The sequence below is a fragment of the Boleophthalmus pectinirostris genome, unplaced genomic scaffold (genome assembly GCF_026225935.1).
Source record: "Boleophthalmus pectinirostris isolate CB_2022bp ecotype Guang Dong unplaced genomic scaffold, ASM2622593v1 HiC_scaffold_7, whole genome shotgun sequence".
Lineage (NCBI taxonomy): Eukaryota > Metazoa > Chordata > Actinopteri > Gobiiformes > Gobiidae > Boleophthalmus > Boleophthalmus pectinirostris.
In genome coordinates, this window is record NW_026571473.1 from 23,287,246 (window position 1) to 23,311,396 (window position 24,151).

Genomic DNA, 24,151 nt, shown 5'->3' on the forward strand with positions numbered 1-24,151 from the left:
AAAAATAAAGCCCTTGCAATTAGATTTGTATTTATTTATCAGTTTTAGCAAGATGCACATTGTAAACACATCCAGGAGCTTTATCATTTTAGAAAACACTGATATATAACTCTCAAGAATTTCAGAACACACAGTTTGAAGGGATCTGAACTACTTGGATAGGTTTACCGAACTTTCATCTTCATTTGCAAATTATGGACATTCAAATTAGGACTGAAAAAAAAAGTCAAATTGCTATTTTTTTAAGTAGTAAAAGTAGGATTCAGTTTAGAGTGCACAACATAACACTTGAGACATGACACAAGCATGTGCTGATGAACTAATACATGAATGAGATGAATAAACAACAAGATTTCCATAAAAGAGGACAACAAACTAACTAACCTGACAGCTAATTTTTCCGATTTAGTGGTGTGAAAATGGTATGGGTGTATTATCAGTGAAGGCACTGTGCACACTGTGATTCATTGCAATGGAAAGTCATTTTTAATATGGAAAAGTTAGAAACAGGAATGCGGACTTTTGGGACCCAGGGATGCTTCTTAAGTGTGTCTAAAGGAACATTTGCCTTTAGGAAAATCGCCTCAACTCTCAAAGGTGAAATGAAAATCAAATTGCTGTTATTGTTAAAGTATTGTTAAGCTGAATTTGTTACTGACTGTACAAGAGTCTGTGGTTCTGTTGGTATGCACAGGACACCTCTCCAAACTTTCCAACTAATGTTTTCTACAATCTTTCCCCATCAGAGACACAGTCTTCTTTGTATTAAATCAGCACCACTGCAGTCTGTAGGACCTCTGTGACTGCTTAAGGTAGCATTACTCTTTTGTAAACTTTGTATTAGGACAAGACACACGTTCTGACTGTTGCAGAGCCAGGGACTTGAATACAACTTTAATAAATGTTGCTATTCTAACCTGTAAATATCCTCATCTTCACTGACTGAAATTTTTTATGTATTTATCTTTTATATGCAAGAGCTGACATGTCATCTGCATGATTCTATATCGAAAATAGAAAGCTAAAAACATAATTTGGAACATTAGACATGGTGATATATATATATATATATACAACATTTCAATGGAAACAATCAGGGGGAGGCTCTCCTCCAGGTCAAATGAGTGAGGTCATATGAGAATCAGGTTTGTGGAGATGCAAGCCTGCTCAGACTAAGGCCGCATGTTTTTATGTGTTTTTCAGGGCAATTAAAATAACCGAATTGAAAAAACACACATTTATTTTATTCACATTTCTGTGGCTTTAAGTGACATCCACACCCTGCATTCTTAGAGGCTTGATAAGTTGTTAGTGTTTTGAAGAACTAATGCTTGTACGTCAAAAAGCCATTGTGAATATTATAAAAAATTTTAAGTCAATTTGGTTAGTTGTATTATGTTCATTAAAAAATATATATCTTCTTGAGTGCAGACTGTAAGGACTTTTCCCTCCTATGTTTATTGGTAGAGGATAACATTAGTGCAGATACCTCATGCATGACACAACATTTGCTGTGTGCTTCTTTGCCACCAGGGGGTGTTTACGAGTCTCAGAGGACCTCACTCTCACTCTCATAAAGTTTGTCCTATAGCTACAATCTATATCACCATAAAGTTTAATACTGTTTAGACTGCTGCTGGAGTTATAGTGCTATTTACATTATAAATATTTTACTTGCTAGTATTCTCCTGCCAAACACACTGCTCCTGGGCCAATCCGTCACAGTGGGAAGTCAGTGTAGTTGTAGTGTTGTCCTCTAGATGGCAGTGTGACCCAATTTCTTCACCACTGGATTTTCCCATTTTGCCATAATGCTGTGAAGGGTGTAGAGAATCATTTGTTGCATTGTGTGTCCTAAACTCAAATCAACTTTATATTTCGTCACTTCAAAGTCAGAGAAACATGTACCTCAGTCAGCTGGTGCACTTCCACATTTAAATCTGCGACTGAAGTATTCTTAAATGTGCCGTGCTTTTTCAGAAAGTTGCATACAGTATATAGGAGTTCTAAGATTTGTGGTGGAGGGTCTGCTACTTTCTTCTCTCTGTGAATCGTATTCCTTTGCCTTAAATGTTCCACAGTATGGCATTTGTATCTATTTTGCATTTATTCAACTGCACATTGGTATTGCTCATTACGTTGAAAAGCTTGTATACTTGCTGTGAGTGGAGTCGCCTGTCTTGACCTGTAACTTTTAGTTTATTTGAATGCCATACTGTGGAACCTTCTAGACAAAAGAACCTCTTGTATATAACTATGATATACTGTATTTGTATAATGATATTTGTTTTTTACTTACTGTACATACATTATATAATTAATAGCTTATACATACAGTAAGACATAAGTGAAACTGTAAATGCAAACTTGTCAGTACTGTTTACTTCAGCCCCCTTTTGGTTGTGATCCATGGGGTTGTAGTCTATGTTTAGTTTTATTTTGTTTTGTAGTGCTGCAAAATGACAGAATAAAACAACTACTAATATCTTATTGACACTGATCTCTTGTTTTTTCTTTTTTTTTTTTATTGCTTCTTATTTAGAAGTTTATTACCATTTTTAAAATATGTTTTTACTCTGTGTTATTGTAATATAATGTGATGTGTGAGCTACTGTGTCCAAGTAATTTCCCTTGCACATCAATAAAATCTAACTGTAGTCTAAGTCTAAGTGAAGGTGACTTTAAAAACACAGTGGAGCACTTTCTGTATGATGAAACAGTTCTGTTTGAGAGAAGAACTTAACCTAAATATGCAAGGTTTGTGTGTTAATGTGTGAATGAAACAAAACACAACACCTTGTATGTTTTTGATGAGATTACAACTTTATTACACAACACACATCAGAAAATAGTGTAATATGGGCTGGCTTTTTAAGTTGCATTACCAGCGTGTATACATACCAGTGAATGCCTTTACTGTGCAGTGGGCTGGACTATGCTATGACCCCGTATTGAGGCGTGTTGAGTGATAGCCCTCATCTTTCACACCCGCTGCACTGTGCTCTTGTCTGTAAGCCTCGCAGAGCACTCAGGAGGGGCACACTCCCGTACAAATGAGAGCGGCCTGGCTCAGCTCGCCCTCCCCTCCATCATCACTGTGATAATGACATTCTTTCACGCACAAACAGGTACGCACTTGGGTTCAGTGCAGTTCACTCATCCGCCCATCGCTGTCAGCAGTTTGAGGTGAAAGTATTTTTGTATGTGAGCTAAGCTGTGTAACTAGAACACAGCACATGGTGGCAGAGTGGTTAGCCTGGATGGATGGAGTCAACTTTTCTTTGTCCATTTTTCTGTTTTGTCTAGTGAGTACCGTTAATGTGATGAAAAAAAAAGCTATTCTATATGTGTATTTATGTATGAGCGTGTTAACCAACGTTGGTATAATGCAGAAAATTAATTAGTGGAATTATATGATGAAAATAATGTGTGAATAATATGCTGTCTCTAAATGTCCCTATATTTATTTTTAATGCAGTATAAAAGTTGTGGACAGAAATGACAAGCTGCTGGCACTTGATGTAGAGTGGAGTGAAACACAAGGCTCCAGTTGAGATGGAAAACTACAGATATTAAATGATTGACTTTGTTTGTAAAATAAGGTGAATTTATATGAATTATTTTTACACACAAGGTCACGTCGTCATTCACTTCATTAGACTTACATAAAGCATTTTTGTTAAGAGGTATTTTTCTTTTTGCGCAATATGTTTTCATTGCCAGCAAGTTTAATGAAAAGGAACGCCTGGCCTCTAAGATGTAATGAAATCAGCTCAAATGTTCATTCTTAATTAAAACCTGAGCAGCTAAAACAGTCCCTCTGCACACAGACACCATCTATTTGTTCAGGGCTTATATTGGCTTATATACTCACCCCACACATTATTACAGACACCTGTTTTAGCACTTCAGAATGCTAATATTTAATCTGCACATGCCTGGAGCCTCATTTGAAAGTCCATAACAAGTGCCAAAATAAGAAAGATATAACTTGAACGTAGCTTTGAACAGTGAGTGGATGTGCTTCTGTTCCTGTGATCTACATCTATGTGTCTGTCCCAGAACACTTTTGGCTGAAGGGCACCAGCACAAGAATAATAAATAAAGTAGAAGGTAGAAAGTAGTAGGTGAAAACCTTGTGAAGCACAGTGCAAACAAATATTTTCATAAAATTCATTATCATAAAAAGCTCCCTGATAATTTTGTTGTTATTTGTTTATTTTAAAAGAGAGCGTGTGCATTTAGAACAAGAGTGTCGTGATTTGATAGCCTGAATCATCAGCCAGTTTCACTTCGTAGAAACCATCTGATCTCGCAGCATTAGGATTCGTTCACTCGACGGTAGGTGGGTACTTTTTTTTATTTAACCAATCGCTGCTATTTGGTCATGACGTATGTAATGCGCCGCTAACGGGGCTAACTGGTATATTAAGCTTTTCCCAAATCCCGTAGGAAGAAGGGCTATAACATCTTTCCCAAAATTCACCAAACATTCTCTTTGTTCCAGCTGTAAATCCTTGGTCTCGGGAATCGTTGCCAACACAGAATATATGGCTTCGTCTACATGCATCTCGAACGCTTTGTTTACTGTTGTGCTGTACCACAAATGTCTACAACTTCTGGGGTTCTTGCAAACCATCTAGTGTATTCTGATTCCTGACCTAGTCACTAGAGACAAATGAAATTGAGCAGAGGCACTAGGTGGTGCCAGCCTGGATAGTGATTTGACACATTTTAAGATTTTTTTTTATTTGTATTGTTTCAAGTTTGTGCCAAGAGAGAAACAATAATCATATACATTCTACATATACATTGTAAACAACAGAAAAGCACATTTCTCGAAAAGGAGTGGGAAGAAGAAAAAAACTTGTATTTACCCACCTCTGCATAAGAGCATTTTAAAAAATAGCTACTACTACTGCTAACTTACAGAGATCAGAATCATATCGTCACACATTCCAGAATTTCATGATTCTATAAATGTAGTGAATGTAGTGCTCCAGCATTTTTTGTTTACTTGTATATAGATTTTTCTCATGTATTTCCATAGGCGTTTAGCAGGTTGATCTGTGCACCGTGTGGCCTTTCTTTTGGCCATTAACATTACATTTTTCACATTCACTTCCAAGCTCTATTTGGAATTTCATGCGCAACAAAATCTTTCCTAGAAATGCTTTTGAAAAAATATTACATAAAAAGAAAATATTACATGAGCAATGCTAGATTTTGTAATTGAAAAAACATGAATCAGTGATACCAGAAGTATTATGTAATGTCTGATGTGGTCTTGCATCCTCGTGTGGTCCAGATGCATAACAACAATGAGTCAGTGAAGTCTTTGCGTTCTAAAGTTGCATCTGACAGGTCTCTTTACAAATGCAGTCTGAGTGGATCTACGTTGCAGACCTTTTCAGACAATAAACTGTTGCCATGCAAACTACAAGGAGCAGTTCTTTAACCTAAGCCCCTTACGACACAAGAACCCGGGCACCCCAAATTCGCTCGTACTCTCCGTTACTTGATTAAATGCACCGTAAGGGACTATGTGTGCACAAGTGTTCATTAAAGCTTGCATAAACCACATTTTCCACTACTTTGCAGCACGAATACTGGGGTTTGGACTCAGCTCGAGGGGAGTATTTTTTCGACTGCAAATTATTAAGGGCTGCTAATAAATCCTCTTTCCCCCGTCAGCAGCAGTAATGTCTGAAATTGGTGTAAAATGTGGCTTAACAGCACTAGCTTTTATTACACAGACTCAGCACTACTGTCTACAGCCCACTGCAGATATTCACATGGTGTGCAGTTCATACAAAGACACTCACAGTGCTGCTTTTCTGTATTAAACACAATCTTTGAACCAATGGCCTTACACAGTATAGGCAATATATTCAGGCTTATATAAGTTTGCGGTGCATTGTATTGACAGATAAAATGTCTCTAAGAGCGTGTTTTGAATCTTGTGCTAGATGGATTATGGAGCAGGAATAAGTCTTGATTTGATAATGCTTTGAACAAACCACTTCAAACTACTACTAATACCATTTTTGAGGGTGTTCCTGCATTGCATTCTACACCCCCAACTGCAGAGGTGGGACCAAGTCATTGTTTTGCAAGTCTCAAGTAAGTCTCGAGTCTTTGACCTCAAATCAAGTCCCAAGTCAAAAACAGGCAAGTCCAAGTCGAGTCTCGAGTCACTGGCCCATAAGTCCAAGTCAAGTCCAAGTCGTCTGCTTTGAGCTTCAAGTCATTTCAAGTCTTTAAACCAAAGTACCAAATATAGCTTAGAGTTTTGCAGTTTATATGACTTTTAAGATAAATTGTACTTAAAAAGTAATGTTATTATATATGAGTATTTACTGTACATAAGAGTTGTAGAAATGCTCATTTTTCCTTTCCTTTAAATGTCTTAACAAGAGTGTTCAGAGAATTCAGATTTAAAAGTGCTTAGTAACAGTTATTTTGTCATGTAGTCTGCACTGAAATGGAAGGATCATGTTCCATGTAGTTCCCTCTATTTAACTGTATTGTACTGTATATTACTGTAGTACATTTGAGGATACCACATCACAGTACTTCAGTTCCATCCAAAGTAACAAACAGAAGTGGGAGGGACATTGTCCAGTTTGTTCCTGTAAAATTAAGCACCACATTTATCAACTGTAAAGTGAAAAGTATTTTCTAAAAACATATTTTTTTAGGAGAAACATTAAGTCTTTTCAAGTCACAGAACTCAAATCTGAGTCAAGTCCTAAGTCACTGACCTTCAAGTCCAAATCAAGTCCAAAGTCTTTGTCTATTTTATCAAGTCAATTCTCAAATCTGACTCGAGTCCAAGTCACGACTTGCATTTCCCCACCTTTACCCAACTCTGTCCTTGCGAGATGGGATTGCAAGCATTTATTACAATTTAAGGAAAAAAATGCCAACTTCACATGTATGTTTTGCAGAAAGAAGAGTTTTTATTTTATTTTTATTTTGGTTTTATTCTATTGTTATTGCGAAACTTCTCTAATTTTATCTAACATCCTTCTTACACTTCACTCACACAAGCTGGGGTAGGCTGTAACAATCAAAGCAGCCTTAAAACCTGAATAAATTACAATAGCATTAACATAATAATCTGCCTCTTGGTTTTACTGTCTGTCTCAGCTGTACATCCCATTGTCTCCTGCATGTGCGAGTCCTGGTATAACCACTGTGTTAATATGCACAGAGCACTTGTTTACCACCCGCAGTCATTATCTGGTGTTTAACTTAATGAAGATTTCAGAGGAGCAGACGAGCACCTGTGGATCCTCTGGGGTTTGCTTATGTAACTACTCACAAATTTATACCAAATGCACTCTTTACCCACTGGAGCACACTGTTTGATCACACACACATACTTCCTCCTCCTCCACCTCCTGTCCTTCTCTCACTCTCTCTCCCTCATGTTTTCCTCTCCTCTCTCTCCCTCTCTCCTATCCTATCCTCTCCTCCTCTCTCCTCTTCCATCCCCCCTCGCTCTACTTCTTTCTCTCTCCTCTCACTTTCCTCTTCTCCTCACTCTGTCACTCTCTCTCTTCCCGCTCTCCCTCTCTCCTCCTCTTCCTCTCTCTCTCCCTCCTCTCCCCCTCTCTCCTCCCTCTGTTTCTCTCTCTTTGTTTCACTGTCTTTGTCTCCTCCTCTCCCCTGTCTCTCTTTCTCTTTCTCGCTCTCTCTTTCTCTCTCCCTCCTCTTTCCCGCTCTCACTCTTCTCCCTTTCTCCTCTCCTCCTCTCCCTCTGTTTCTCTCTCTCTTTCTATCTCTCACTCCCTCTCTCCTCTCCTTCTCTCCTCTATTTATCTCCTCTCCTCCTCTTCCTTCCCTCTGTTTCTCTCTCTCTTTCTATCTCTCACTCCCTCTCTCCTCTCCTTCTCTCCTCTATTTATCTCCTCTCCTCCTCTTCCTTCCCTCTGTTTTCTCTCTCTTTCTATCTCTACTCCCTCTCTCTCTTCTCTCCTCTATTTATCTCTCCTCCTCTCCCTCTGTTTCTCTCTCTCTTTCTATCTCTCACTCCCTCTCTCCTCTCCTTCTCTCCTCTATTTATCTCCTCTCCTCCTCTTCCTTCCCTCTGTTTCGCTCTTCTCTTTCTCTCCTCCTACCCCCTTTCACTCTCTCTCTCTCTCTCTCTCTCTCTCTCCCGCTCTTTCTCTCTTTCTCTTTTTCTCCCTTCCTCTCTCCATACACCAGGGCGGAGGAAGAAGATTCAAGTTGCATTGCGTGCCGAGTCATAATTTCTCTGTCTTTTGTCTTTCGTGTCAGTGGCAGATTTTTCTTTTCCTTTGCCAAATTTGTGCTTTCTCCAAACCACCTCTTGTTGTAATTCCACCACCAGCTCACATTTATAAATTCACATTATAAACACATAACAGACTGGCTATTTACAAAAAGTAAATTACAGTTTTTTTGTTTCTCAATTCCAGTATTTTCACATATTTATACAGCTTTTTTCACTGTCTAACTCCCAATAGACAAATATCACAGAATTATAACTTTTAAATTTCAATTAATTGTTTTACATTTATTAAGAATAGTAATTTATAAAACATTATTATCCAACCACAAGCCTCCGTATGCCTGTTTCAAACCTTGATCACTGAAATGTTTGTACAATCACTGCACACAATATTCGGAAGCAAAAAGGAAACATTCACTTGGCTTTCATAATCTTAACATTTTCTTGTTATTTTAAAAGCATGCCCCCCTCTGAGTTTCCCTGATCTCTCTCTAAGCTTGTGTTCACACACCAGTACACACATCAATACACTCATAACACAAAACACTTTGGTTATGGAAGATCAAAGACTGGAGCTAATAACACACAACAGGGAACCATCAAAAGATATGGGCTCTGATAAAGGCGCTGTTTTGTAGTCAGTGTTTTATCATAATTGTGCTTTCAGTTGTATGAAATTCGTGGTCTTATTTGCAAAAGGAGGAACGTTCTCACTTTATATCATCAAAATACATCAAAGAAATAGTTTTATACTGACAGAAAAAATTGGGATTCACAGAAAAGCTGTATGTCTTGATAGTGAAGATACACACATAAATGAATAAACTAGCATTAGAAATATACCATGTTATGGGTACATTATTTAATGTGTTCTGTCAAATGGCAATCAGCTAACAATGTACAAGCAACGTAGTAAAAATTAACCAATGCATACATCCCGAATTTTGGATTTCCGGTCATCGCGCAATGCATACTTGGAAGGATCCTCCGAAAAAGTGAGCATCAAACTGCCATGTTTGATTTCCCAGTGGGATGTGTCTATTTTCAAAGCCAATTTTTTCAAGTCTTTTGAACCATATCACTTTTGTTTCTGACTCTGATATTGCCACATTTTAGTTATGGAATTCGGACATCATAATTGTGTGGTTGTTGGATGCCCCAGTAGCAGAAAACAGCTCGAGAAATGGGCCTCACCTTTGCAAACTCCATAACTGCAAAAGGGAATCAGATCTGTTCAAACTGTTTTCTTCCCAACGGAATTGAAAAATAGTGAAAGGTGATGGGCAGTATTGATACACAGGAAAAAGGTAACATTTGGCTGCCTAAGAATTCATCCTGAGTTTGCGGCGAACATTTTGTATGTGGAGCACCGTCAAAGCAGAATCACGTTTGTTAAGGGAGAGGTACAGAAAACAAGCAGGCTGAGCTCACACTTTCTTGTTCTTGTGACTTTACAGCAATATCACGTCTTGGTCGCTTTGCAGTGGAAGGTGTTTCTTGGTGAAGAGTTGGTGCATTTCACTTTGGCTTTGACTTTTTAAATTTGTAACCAAGATTGAGCGAGGGATCAGGGTTTTGCTTTCATGGCGCTCCACATACAAAATGTTCACTGCAAACTTGGGATGATTTCTTAGGCAGCCAAAGGTTACCTTTTTGGTCCTTCCTGTGTATCACTACTGTCCATCATCTTCGCTTTTCACTATTTTTCAATTCTGTTGGGAAGGGAAACAACTTGGGACACAGATCTGATTCCCTTTTGCATTTATGGAGTTTGCACACTTCCGAAGCCCATTTCTCGAGCTGTTTTTCACCTTTAGGACATCCAGCAACCACATAATTACAATGTCTGAATCCCATAACTAAAAAATGACAATATTAGAACCATAAACAAAAGTGATATGGTTCAAAAGAGTTAAAAAGATCAGCTTTGACAGTACATCCCACATGGTGGCTTGATGCTCACTTTTTCAGAGGATCCTCCCCAGTGTGCATTGCGCGATGACTAGAAGTCCAAAATTCGGGATGCATTTATTGTTTGAATGACAATGTTAACTGTATTATAATTACATCATCTTTATTGAGTCTTGTTTTAATTTACATGTTAGTATTTCTTCTTCATTTATTGATCTATTTGTGTGTCTTTGTAACCAAGAAAGGTCTAAACACAATTCAGGAAAGGTCACTGTTGTTTGGACACTAGGTTATAAATAAACTTCCATTGAGTTGTGTTGAAAAAAAATAAATTACATAACAGTTTGTACCAGCAGAGAGTACTTTTAAGTCTTGAAAGTTGATTTGTGGTCACTCCTTTATACTTGTCCACACATTTTCACATTCTGAGCAGAAATCAGCTTTGTCCAGCTTTGATCCAGCTTTGATCCAGCTTCACCTTTCCCTTTCTTACATGAGTAGAACATCTTGTTAAAATTCTTGACTTAAGTCCATCTTACATTTATGTCATGTTTTTGACTTTTTGGATGCTAATCCTAGTATGTAGTCATTCTTTTCCTGCATGTTTCAAATAGCTCTTGGGTGTTGTCCAGAGTGTTAAACAGTATGGAGAAGACATCTGGGAGTTTTATGAAGACCTATAGGAGGGCTGGATCAGTGCAGTTCAGTTTTCGTTAGAACATAATGTTAAATTTCCTCTATAAACATCAATGTACTCAATTGTTCACATATGGTAAGATTTATATGACAGTGAAATTGGAAATGAACTGATAAAACAAAACATATATTCTGATGTGATCCCATATGTTTGGCTGTAGGTGTGTACGGGTAAAGCCAAGTGCAACGTAAGAGTGCTGACAATAGATTTATTCATTGCTTTCAGGTTTATAGGAGACATTTTGAGGACATTTGACCTTTTAAAACCTTTTATATTATATTTTCAATTGTTAATATGCAACAGGGTAATTTTGCATCACTCTGTAACCTAGGGCGGGGTATCATTAAGAAGTTGCCAATACGATACAGACTTCGATACATAGGCCACCGCGATACAGTTCAATAAAAAATAACGGCTAAATCATGGCTGTGATACTAAAAGTCTTTGGTAAACCACTTGTTGTGCAACGTTCATACGAAACACGTGAAAATGTCAAATATGTTCCAAAAATTAGTTTCCTTCTTCTAAACAAGCAATAAAACTGTAGTGCTGAAAAAAAATAATTTAGTAAAATATACCAAAAAATACTCTTGGCGATATATCAATACAGCAGCCCATTATATCGATACTGTATCATCACATTAAACAATGCAATATATCGATATTCTGATATTTTTGCTCACCCTTACTATAACCCAATGATAAAAGATAACTTCTTAAGAACTTTTAACCCCAGTATAATAGGTTCCCTTCATCATTAACTCACTCAAAGTTGTATGTTATTGTTGGAGTAATCTTAATTTCCTGCTTTCAAGGCTCCATTGCTCTGTAACTTTCCATTCTCACCTACCACTATACACGGCTTCTGCTCTGTACTTCATTCTTACATTATTTTTGTTAAGAACGCGGATACATATTACAGTTTTCTTTTGTCTCTGTAAGTGATGCTCGGGGATTTCCACAGTTCATTTGTTTGACTTTGAAGATTTTTACTATCCTTTATCTTTCCTCATCAGAAACATACTTGGTGTTTTGTTTCATTTATGCATGTGTCAGTAATGCAAACCTTTTTATCTGTCTCAAATGCACAAAAGTTTCAGATACATGTTCATGATTGCACCACAATTTCCATATTACCTTCACAGTCTTAATATTCAAAAATATGGCATTACAGACTAGAACATATCCTATAATCCATGTGACTCTCCAGTGACTCAATACCATGAACCTACCTCTTTGATCCCATTATAGCCGCACCACGTGTGAACCCTTATACCAGTCATTCATTCACCATGTACCCACACAGAAAGAATCTCCCTTTTGGCACTGAAAACGTGTGTCCCCCATCACTGTAAGTCCCACACGCCGTCTGTTTGAAGAGTGGGCATCTGTTCTCACTAAGCCCACATCTGAGGACCACCAGCACACCACAACTATCCCAGACTGGGATAAAGTGAGAGTTTGACACCACGCCCTCGTAATCACATGTACAGACTTTTGCAGACGAGCACGCGAGAGGAGCAGGCAGGCACAATGTCAGTGAGCTCCTACAAATAAATTTTACACTTTCATTCAAGTCAACTCAAAGAATGCAATCAGGCAAATTATTGGTTTCAATTTATGTGGGAATCTATTTTGTTAATCTGTACAGTTTGCATTATCCAGGCTTTCCATATGAATTTGGACACTGCAGAACTTGAGGGGGCAGGAGTGCTACTTGGATGTGTCAAGATTGTGCAAAATTGTTTTGACGCTCTTTAGAGTAGAGCGATCCATCTCAAATGCAAAGTTGAAAAAACTGAGGGACTCAAAACAAAATTGTTAAAAACTTGTGTTACCACGTGGAAGACAAAGTTCAATTTCAGCCCTTCTCTGTTCATCAGGACAAAATTGACTACTTTGGACACCATTGCCTTGTACAGGTTTTGGTGGGTGTTTGTAGTTCACACAACAATATCGGAATTAAAAATGAACTAGGCTGTTATTAAACCAGAGAAGAACTGAAAGTTGGCGGGTTCGAATTCCACTCTCGACATAAAACAACATCATTGGTAGAGCACGCAGGCCCACAGGTTGGCAGTGTGATTCTAGCTCTCACAGAGGAATGCTGTCATTGTGTCCTTGGACAAGACACTTAACCTGCCTCACCCGTAGTGTCTGTGTACACTGGTGTATGAATGTGTGTATGAATGGGTGAGCAGTTCCTTGTTGTAAAGTACTTTGAGTGCCTTGAAGGTGGAAAACCACTGTATAAAAATGTGACCATTTACCATTCACCAGGCCCAAGTTGCCGTAAAAATAATTTATATAAAATGAGTGAGTAGGCCTCTACTGGCAGGCGACCCTGATGCAAGAGTGAAGACTTTGTCATCTACAGACTATGACAGGTAGCTCAAAGTCTGGAGACAGTCTATATGCATAAGTTTACTGCACAGATGAAACAAAACACATTTCCAGGTACATTATGTTTTTGATGAGCATACTACTTCATACCATGCTTCCTTAACATGGTAGGCAAAAAGTAAGTGTAAAATAAGATGGGCCCCTTAAAGAGACTAAGGAGGAATCAAAGTATTTCAGTGTTTAATGAATTCTCCAAAATTAGTTGTAGTGCAATAATGTGATAGTGAATGGTCTTTTCTTGTGTCAATCTTCTCCTCACAGCTTTCATCACTGGCAGTAATAAATAGGCATTTATTATAGCGATATATTATAGTCAAAAACTGCACTTATAAATTGATTAACTATTTTCTATCTTTGTTTTCATTTTGGTCTTGTGTTAAAGTGCCTGACAGCCCTTGACCTTCACCGATCTGATCAGGAGACTGTAGTAAAAATGATTGACAGTGTCCTCCCTCTTGGTCTGCGGTGTTAAAGCAGGTCATTAGCGCGTCTGTTGTTGTGCATTTCCTGAATGCTGTGGCTGAGCTCTGATTAACAAGTCTTGTGTTTTCGCTCAAGTGGACCACTACAGAGAGGATTAGAATTAGACAGGAATTCTCCATGCTCCTTATCCCACCTACAGGCTGCTGACTGTGCATGGCCAAAGCAGAAGTCGGATACTGATGGATCAGGGTTGACTTGACTGGAGATTAAATGCTTTTAAGCAATTTAGCCAAATGCAAATATGTTAATCTCAACTATAATGACTTGTTTTTTTACCTATCTGGTAGGCAGCATGTGTTCGTAATTGCATTGTTCATCACATGCTAAAAGAGTTTTTAAAGTTTAAAGAAAGTTTATGCCAATGAGCAGATTGGGTTTTTAGAATTGGTAAATGCATAATTTCGTAATAATATAAGTTGTAGTATGTGACATCAAAGTTTTCTACAAGCCTATAATGTTTTTGTAAGGGGAACAGATCAAATAAATATTGTTTTTGCTAATTATATTAAGTAACTACGCTAGTGGAGGGTCTGCCACTTCTCCATGGAGATGTTTTTGCTTTTGCCTTTTTCCACAGTACAGCATTAAACAAATGTATATGTTTTTTTATTGCAAAAACAAAATATTCCATCCTCTGGTAGAATACTGCTTCTCTCAATTGAGCTAGATTTAATTTAGTAATTCCAGACAAAGCAATAAAATCTATACTCAGGCAAACAAGTTACATAGTGCACCTTTAATATAAATGATCAATATGGCATTGAACATACTCTGACTGCAACCAAATGATTCAGTTATTTGTAGAGGATATAACGACACCAGAGGCTTCTGTGAATTTGACATAATTTCAGTGGAGATTACTGATTCGCTCCTTTCATAGCTCAAGGCCTGGACACCTCAATGCTTTTCAGTCTCGCCTTTACGTCACCACCTGCACACATTGACTCCTGGTTTTATTTGTGTAATTTTATCAAAGCCAGGCAACGGAAGAGACTGTTTCCTCCTGACTCTGTTGCCGTAGAAACCTTGAACATCACGAGCCGGTACAGCGCGAGCCCACCACTTCCGGCTTCCCTCTTTCTCTACAGTAGCACAGAGGTTCACCCAGCCACGCATTCCTCAGTGGATTACTGTGAGTGTGAGAAAAATCGATCCTTTCTTTCTCACTCTATCTACTTCCGATTTTTATCTCATTTCAAAATAATCTGCGTTTTTTTTCTCTCAGTCTAGTCTGCATTCCTTGGATAAGTACGGTGTGATTAGCTTGATTGTGGCCTCAGACTGTAACAGAATAATGTACGTTTTGAAAGTAGCTGAGGGGAAAGTAAAATGAGGAATCCAACAGTTTCAAATCAACTATTCTGCTTTCTCCATTTTTAAGATTGCCAAAATTACCGTAGTTGCAGTTGTTAGTAACTAGATTCAGTTTTGCACCTCGTCTTTTTATTTTAAGGTGTGCACATTGCGTGATAGAAGAGTCATTCCTGAGTTGTAGTGTAATCTCAGCAAAGGGCACTGGACAAGTTTGTGCATCAAGAATGATCATGTACTTTATAATTATGAGAAATTTAAAATGCCTTTGATTTGGATACCCCTTGTTTATATCCTGTGCGTATCATGTCAAGACACTAAAACTAGATCAATTTGAGTCCTCTCATCTAATCAAGATTTGTAAAGCTTTTATTATTTGCACCCTAAATATTCATTATGCCATTTTCTGATCAAAGCTAAAACATACCTGGAGTTGTGTTTTGTTTCATTCACACATGTTTAACACGCAAATCCTGCATATTTAGTCTGAGTTTTTCTCTCAAATAGAAAACACTCCACCTTGTGAAGTCATTTGGTAATACAGGAAGTGCTCCACTCTGTTTTTAAACTCCATACATCTTCACTAGAATCAATTGCATAATTTCAGACCTGGAAATGTCAATCTCTACTGAACTAAAGGTAAAAGATAGCTGTTAACTTCAAAACTACTGCTTCATGACACACAAGGTGGAAAAGAGCATTTTGAGCTTTGGAGATGTAGACAGGCTAATAATAAATTCTTACTCAGTGTGTGAATGAAAAAGCACAACTGCGTCTATGTTTTTGATGAGAACATTCTAAATTGGCTTAAAGCTCATAAGAGTCAGATTTGCGTAATATAGGACCTTTAATGTCAGTTTGAACAGAGCATTACCTGTTCACACTGGTGGTAAATTGTTGACAGCGTGAGAAATTTATTTTTGGTATTACAGCTTTTAACTCAATCAATAAATGTTATGAAGTGTTTGTGCTGTTGTTTTGGTTTAGAGTGGCACTAATTGCACTCACTTCCTGATTTCTCTTCTCGGCCTCCATTTAGACTGACTAAGAAGGATTAATAACACAGCACTTCCTCTCTCCTTCAGCCATGTGAGGTTTAGTCACCTCCTCAAACAAGAGGCTGGACCAGAGCACAGTTTCTCAGGTGAGCCCCCAGGTGATGGCTGAGTCAGGGCCAAATGCTGATTGTAATGTTTTTATCCAGTCAGAAATGGAAATGTACATCTTTTTTCAATCTGCTTAAAAAAATAGAAAGTATAGAGTAAGAGTATGGACTGGCTGAAAGTGTGAAAAGTTCCAAGAATGACTGAGTCAAGATCCTTCCAGACTGACAGAAAGGTGATGACAAACCAACTAGGCATTATGATGGTGGATAAACAACAGAGGAAAGATGTGATGGACATTGCAATACCAAGTGATGGGAACATCAGGAAAAAAGAACACGAGAAACTAGAGAAATATCAGGGCCTCAAAGAAGAGCTGGAGATGCCCTTGAAGGTGAAGGCCTCAGCGGTGCTGTGGCCATCTGAGCACTCGGGGCAATAACCCCCAAACTGGAAAAGTGGCTACAGTAGACCCCAGGAAAAACATCAGACATCTCAGTCCAGAAAAGTGCAGTAACAGCCAAGATACTGCACAGAAGCCTCAAGCTGCCAGAACTCTGGTAGAACTGAAGCCTGAAAAAACATATAAAAAACACAATTGAAAATGGTTTTGAGATGATGGGATAAGCAGAATCCTAGGCAAATAAACTCCAAACTTGTTTTAATGGTAGCGTTTGTCATTGCCAATTCATCTAGATTACATCTTACAAGAAGATTGGATGGAAGGTGCCTGCAGAAAGTGTAGCTGTGGTTACTGAGGGCGTGCCAGGAAACCCAAAGAGTCCTGAAGCTGAGATTTCCGTGTAAAACTATAATCACCTCATGGCGGTGGGTGATATATGGTCCTGTTAGGTGTGATTGCGTGACATGCCTTGGTGTAGTCGACATGCTCGGTGGCGTGGCACAGTCGCGTGACGCCCTCTCTCTCCCTCTCTCAGATCTCACAGGTGTTACCTCCAGGTCCCGGATCAGCACCTGGACCAGGGCCTGCCTACATCAACACAACCTCCCCTCTCCCACACACAGCTGAGCCCATGTGACTGCTTGGTGCATGGGGGCTGTACATAGATATACATTCACTTTCTGAAGCTCAACCCTAACCAAGTTTACCACTGCTGTAAACATAAAGAAGACTTACTATATAATGATTTGTCTTTGGCACTACAACATAAAGAGAATACCTTTTTATGTGTAATATAAATGAGTCCACTGACTTGCTGTTCAACACTACCCTGCCTCTTTAAAGTGGTATTTCACTGAACAGGGATATGGGTGGAGATAGGGGATAGGTAAAAACAGGCATTCATTTTAGCCTCCAATGCAGGATTACATGCAAGACTACTCCAACATGCTTGAATAAACAAAAATACAATGGCGTAATATAATTATAATAATGACGACAGAACACTATTGGAACAAAATCTCATGAGACTCAGTTTTGCAGCACAAAATGTTGCCTTTAACGTAACCCACAAGGAAACATCTCCTCCTCCTACACTAGACCAATTCTTTAACTTGATATTTTTGTGATCCTATCTGCAATGTGGTTTGTGTTTTTTTGAATGATGGGTCAAATGGTGAAGATAAAGTCTGCAAATACAAAATGATTGACAGCTGACAGGTCTGACTCCCCATGTGGCATGGTACAAGGCGGGTTCACAGTGCGATAGGTTGGGGGGGCATGTGATATCGTGGGATTGGACCCCACTCAAACACATGCAGCAGCCACAGACACATGATCTGAACCAGGAAGCACCTCCAGAACTGTGCCTTCAGATTCCTTCAGATGCAATGTGACTTACCAAATGCTCTTATTGCTGCAGTCCTGTCCTGTTGCCACCATAAATGTTCTTTCGGAATAAAACATCCATTATAGCTCTGGTTTAGATGGGCAAACTCTCCAAGCTTGACCAGATTGCACCATTAAAATTTGATTGTGGTAGTGATTGTCTGTTTATTTAGATTTACATGTTTATTTATTGATTTATTTTCCTGTTTTTATTGTTTTAGACATATTTTTTGACAGTGATGTGTTGATGATGACTGCACACATCTCTCTGTGAAGGAAATGGACTTAAATATGAACTGCAAAGTGCTGTTTTTTTTTTCAGTAACCTATTCGCTGTGTTATTACCAGACTACTACAAACCTTTCATCTTTTATTGTTATGTGGAAAATGCATTAATAATATGACTAGGCAATAATCTTGTATAGGTGGGAAATATATTGAAAAACTGAGTATATTGTCTGAATTTAAAACAATAAAAATTTTCCTCAAAAAGAGACAGAAATGTCATTCTCCCAAACAATGGTATATAAAGCAATATTTCATTGTGACTAATTTTAGATTCTATTCACGTGTTGTGGTAGACTTGGATCTGTACCAGGACAATGACAGGCACGTTTTAGCACATTACTGATGCATTCTTAAAATATTGCGTTGAGATGTACATTTTTGTCTTTATCGCCCACTTCTGTGTATATGTGTGTGCTTGTTATTTTAGTAGATGTGTGAAAAACTGGTAAACAAGGTGTTAACTAAACCGATCTTACACAACTAGGACAATGACTTTGCTCTGCTAATTGCATTTTGTTTTATAACGCAGGGTTCCCACGGTCATGGAAATCCTGGAAAAGTCATGGAAACTGAAAATGTAATTTTCCAGGCCTAGAAAAGTCATGGAATTTTGTAAATTCACTGAAAGTTTTGGAAAAATCATGGAATTTTAGTATATTTTTCGTGCAACTACAGCATTCTGTTAAGTTATCATTAGGCTATTATGATTATTTCCAAAAGTCTTCACATTTTGTTTAGAAGAGACGACAATAAATGCATTGACAGTATTTTGAATGTTAAAAAACTATAAACCCAAACCATAACGTGAGTGGAAACGGTTAACATTTCATATTTAGCCCTAGAAGTATTAGTATCAGTTTTACACATGTAGGTGCTGTAAAGTCATGAAAAATTCACTTTAGCTCCTGAAAAAATCATGGAAAAGTTTTGAAATTTTGTCAGTTTGTGAAAAAGAGTGGGAACCCTGATAACGGCATTGAACTGCTTATACCCTCATTTAAAGCATAATCAACTATACTCTGTACTTCTTATGTTTAGTTTGTCACACCAATTCATCTTGTCCATCTAACACTATCTTCATCTCTCACAACAATAATGTCATTCACTTTTACTGCATTTAAATCTATCCTTTTAACTGTTCTGTTTAACTAAATTGAAGATAATATTGTCATCTATATTATCCAGCCCTTTCTACATACTTTAGGCTTAGTATTGTTTAGAATAAGCCCTTCTCCTATGCAGCCATGTTTGCCTACAATGATAAGGCCCTTATGTGGCTTTATCAGTTTCATCAAACATCCTTCTATCTGTGAGTTTACCTCTCAACCAGGAAATATACAGGAGCAGACCACTGAGACAGGCCCGCATCGCTCTAACCCAAGGCTTCTCAAACTGTGGATACTGCACCTCTCATGGGATATAGAGATCTTCTGGTGATCGTTTTTTGCAGTTATTGTGTTTCTGGCTAGGGTTTGAATTCAAGGTTTTATGTAATATGCAAAATAGTTTGTTTTTTTTGTTGTTGTTGTTGTTTTTAGCATTCTACCATGTTATAATGTTCCCTCATCAAAAACATGCCTTAAGAGATTTGAGTTTAATCCATGCATGTTTGACTATTTTAATCATCACAAGCCTTATTTTAACACTCCTTACGGCTAGCTGTAAGATTCTGTGCAATGCTCAGCCCACAAGCATAAGCCATAAACAGAAAGTGAAATTTATCTGTCATTTTTATGTTTACTTTATGTAAAAGCTAATATGGTGATCTAAAGATGTTATGTGCCCCCAACCAGTTCCCCTCAGTATCACTAATGGCCTCAGAGCAATTTGATTTTCTCTCAGTATGACATTAAATGAGAATAGTTTACTTTTAAAAATAATCATAAGAAAAATAATAATAATCTTATAAAATGGATCTAAATAAAAATGTAATTGTACTAGCAAAGTTCTGGTTACCTAGGCTTCCTAACTAATAAGACAAGTCTCCAATCTACCATAATTCAAATAAATAGAATTGTGCATGTCTCAAGAACAATGGGGGAAAAACAGACAATAAAATATAGAAATAAAAGAAAAACTCAGGTTCACGTAGGGCCCCCAAATTGCTAACTCCGCCACTGTTAGCAGTTAATACCCTTTTTTTATTTTATTTATTTTACCATGGCTCATTACCGTAATACTTAAAAGAAAAAATATTGTGTTTTTTTCAGGTATTTAGTATTAACCTAAATACATGTAGCTCATTATAAACTACAGTTGGATCTAAAGTGAAACAGGTCCATTGACTTTCAGTTCGAAACTGCATGTTCATAAAGGGATATCTCTGTATCACTGTAGCAAGCAGCAGATTTTCATGTACTTGCTGTTACTGTTGAAAAATGGCTATATTATTCCAACCTGACTGACAGGCACCACTTTCCAGTTAATATTTTTACTTATCATATATTATTTGGTGTTAGGTTTCAGAATCTCTTCAGTTTCTTTCTTCAGCTATCCTTCAGTTCCATGTACTATCACATATGTAACACACAGTACAACACAGTAACAAATAACACAGATTGGAGTAGTGACTCTGTGTGCACACTTTGCTGACACTGTTGCCTAACACACATACTCCAGAATAGAATGACAGTAACACACATTATGAAGTCAGGTATTTATATAGGTCTAGATTAAAGCTATTGCATGTCTCAGGAATCCTTTGGCAAACCCCCTTTAGACAGCCTAAATAATGAGGTTACCCTGCGCTGCTTTAGCGTGCAACAAGATATCAATCAACACATGTTAAGCCCATTTTCAGTGTTATCTCTGTATTGTTTGTATTAGCTGTACTTTCATTGCAGGCCTGTAGAAAAGTGTTAGCTCATGTGGAGTTATATAATTCTGAGGATAAGAGCAGTAATTAGGTTTCCGGAGCCTGCATTGGTTGTAGTCATGCATGAGCGTCTAAGCACTAACGGTCACATTCAAGACGGAGATGCTTTTGACTGACCCTGGCTGAGATATTCAGTATGCTCTCGACATAATAGTGTTTTTTTTTTCTATTCATTCGCTGTATCCGCTTTTCTTTGTTCACAGTTCAAAAACACTTTCCTCATTACGTGCTTTGAAAAGAAGATTAATTTTCTTTTGAGATTGAACCACAAATAGAATAAATAAATAATAAAATAAATAAAAAAGAATAATAGCTGTGTGCGACAGTTATAATAGGACAGTGCCAGCTAATGTGGTTTGTGCAAATATGCATGGATCTATGTATTAACTCATCAAAAGAAAACAAAGTTGTCCAGAAAATGGTTAAGTTTAAGATATACTTCACATGTGCACTGGATTTGAGGATTGGTTTGTGGCTCAAAATGTGGATCTTGCTTCTGTAAAGGACCTTCTCCACGCTGGCCTGTATATATTCCAAAACACAGTTGTTACACAGTTGAAACTTACTATTTTTTAGAAAGTAATATGGACAAAAAGGCATATTTTATTCATGATTTTCCTACATTAGACTTGGTTTGGTCTTTTTTTTTTTTTGACACAGTTTGGCTGTAATTAAAGACATGTATATTTTTATTGAACTGACCTTATTGCAAGTCTATTAAAATACTATAATATCTCATAATGTGCAGCCCTTGTATAGTGCATGTGTCTGTCTGCAGACCTGACCTCCATAGACTCACACAGTGCTACATTCCTGACTAATACCCATGTGCCGTTCGATCTATTTTTCCTCCATTGTCCTGCTGCGTACTTAAACCTGCTGTGATCTGGTTCATTTTACTATCACTCCTCTGGCTCTCACACTACCTCAGCTTTTCAGTACACTGCACTATTTTACCCCCAAATAATAGCCCCTTTGTCCCGGAGTGGCCACATTTTGCCTGTGTAATTGGTTCAGTGAGCACCATGCTGAGAAAATGGCCCGCAGATTGCTACAGGTTGAACCTTATGGCGTTTTGTGATGACACAGACTGTATGCTTTCTGCACGTGTTGCGTTTCTTTTGTTTAATTGGGCTTTTTGCATTTCTTTGCCTTTGTTATGTCACATTTTCACTAGGCCAGCCTTCATAAAAAACACTAACTGCCCTGCTACACCTGCTTAAACCTATTTAGTTTCCAACTGGCTAAATTCTTCATATGACGTCTTTCTGTCCTTCTGATAAAAATACTATTCCATTTTATTTACATATAGCTCATAATCACAGAAACTGCGTCATAAACTTTCCCAGAATACTTTGTACAATGGTGTATTAGCAGCCTTGCTTCTGTCAGTCTACCCCAGGAATGAATGACGACTTCAGTGTAGCACTTTGAGAGGCTTGTCAATCTTGTAGACATTACACATCTATGGTGGTATTATTATTAGTAGTAGTAGTAGTATTGTAAATAATAATAATAATAATAATAATAATAATAATAATAATAATAATAATAATATGTGGTTACCAAGTGAACTATTAAACTATGACAATTAAACTTGTTGATTGCTAAAATTATACTGGTTTCAAAACTAAATGTGTATTATATTTGTGTGTCCAGGTTGCTCGAGCCCAGAGGAACTGACCATGACACACACTCACTCTGTGGTGGAGCAGATGTTTGACACTCTGAGGGGTCTGAGCCACAGTCGGGACCACCTGAAGCAGCTGCGCTCCATCTACACTGCGAGTGACGGAGTTCACCAGGTACAACAACACTGTTTACACTTTGAAATGAGCCATTTTGCAATGTAAGGAGCATCATAACATCTGTGACAAGAGTGAGAAGAGAAATATGAAGGGTTAAAATCCAATGAAAAACAACCACAAATACTGTTTTTAGTCTTACTTTCTTTCTTGGTTGATTTTAAGCTATAAAATACTTGGGAATGGGGAACATACTGAGCTGTTCTTGTACACCACAACCTTTGGCCTTGTCATCCTTGCAAGTCATAGAAAGCAAGAGAAGTTTGAGAGAGCACATTGTAAATTGTGTCCAGTTGTAGGATTATATAACTCTGTATAACTCTATTTAACTCTGTGCTTGGAGTTCAAAAGCTCAAAAACTCGATTTCAGTATTTGTATCTGGGAGTCAAAACCATGTCAGTGACAGTCTGTTCTCCTGCATCAAACATTTCACGTTTTCAGACATTCGTTTCAAGTATTACATAACAGACGCTATGTTACCTTCTAATCTATTCTTGTGCTATTACCATCTTTCCAACCATCTCCTCAATTTCGTGCTTCATGAATTCAAATAATCATCTTAAGCCCGTTGTGGTAAATGATGGCTTTGCATCTCATGGCTCTAACTATTTCTCTTTGCATTGACATCTCGGCTTGTGGACTTCTGCACTACACAGAATAGTACTTTCAGTCCTAGTCCCTACCTGAATGATGAAGATAACAGGTCATGAAGGAGGAGGAAACTGGGGGTATATTTGGGGTGTTTAGGGTGGTCAGAAATGTTTTGGTGTTCCCAGCATGATGCTTTAACACCCACTGTGCAGCCACTCTCCACCAAGCATCCTTCTCTTTTTCAACTTCAAACACTTAAATGTGAGGCTCACACATGTGCATTTCGCTGTTACATAATTTTTTATTTATTTTTTTTATCCACAATGATAAATATTTCAACACAATCTAAAGCAATAATAATGGTAATGTCAATACCTGACATTAAACACAATTTGAACAACAGATATTAAATGCTCTGTTATAATAAAGTTAATACATTCTTTATTTATTTTTCCTACACTCTTAAGGTCCAAATATGTCTGCTGCATGCTCTGTGCCTCTAATGAGAAAGTGTTTTATTGTCTGATAATCAGGAAAGGCACATTAGCTTGCTAGTTGTTGTTAGTTTTACTGTCATAAAGCATAGGGTAAGTGCGAGACGACTCTGGACCACTGCAAACCATTTAAAATGAAC

At 37.8% G+C, this 24,151-nt stretch overlaps 1 protein-coding gene across 1 annotated transcript in view; it reads left to right on the top strand.

Annotated features, from left to right (window-relative positions):
- scfd2 (sec1 family domain containing 2) overlaps positions 1-24,151 on the top strand; it is a 147,303-nt gene that overhangs the window by 103,767 nt on the left and 19,385 nt on the right. The window contains exon 6 of the mRNA XM_020918874.2: positions 22,780-22,925. Coding sequence (XP_020774533.1) covers positions 22,780-22,925 — 146 coding nt within the window. The remainder of the gene's footprint in view (positions 1-22,779; positions 22,926-24,151) is intronic.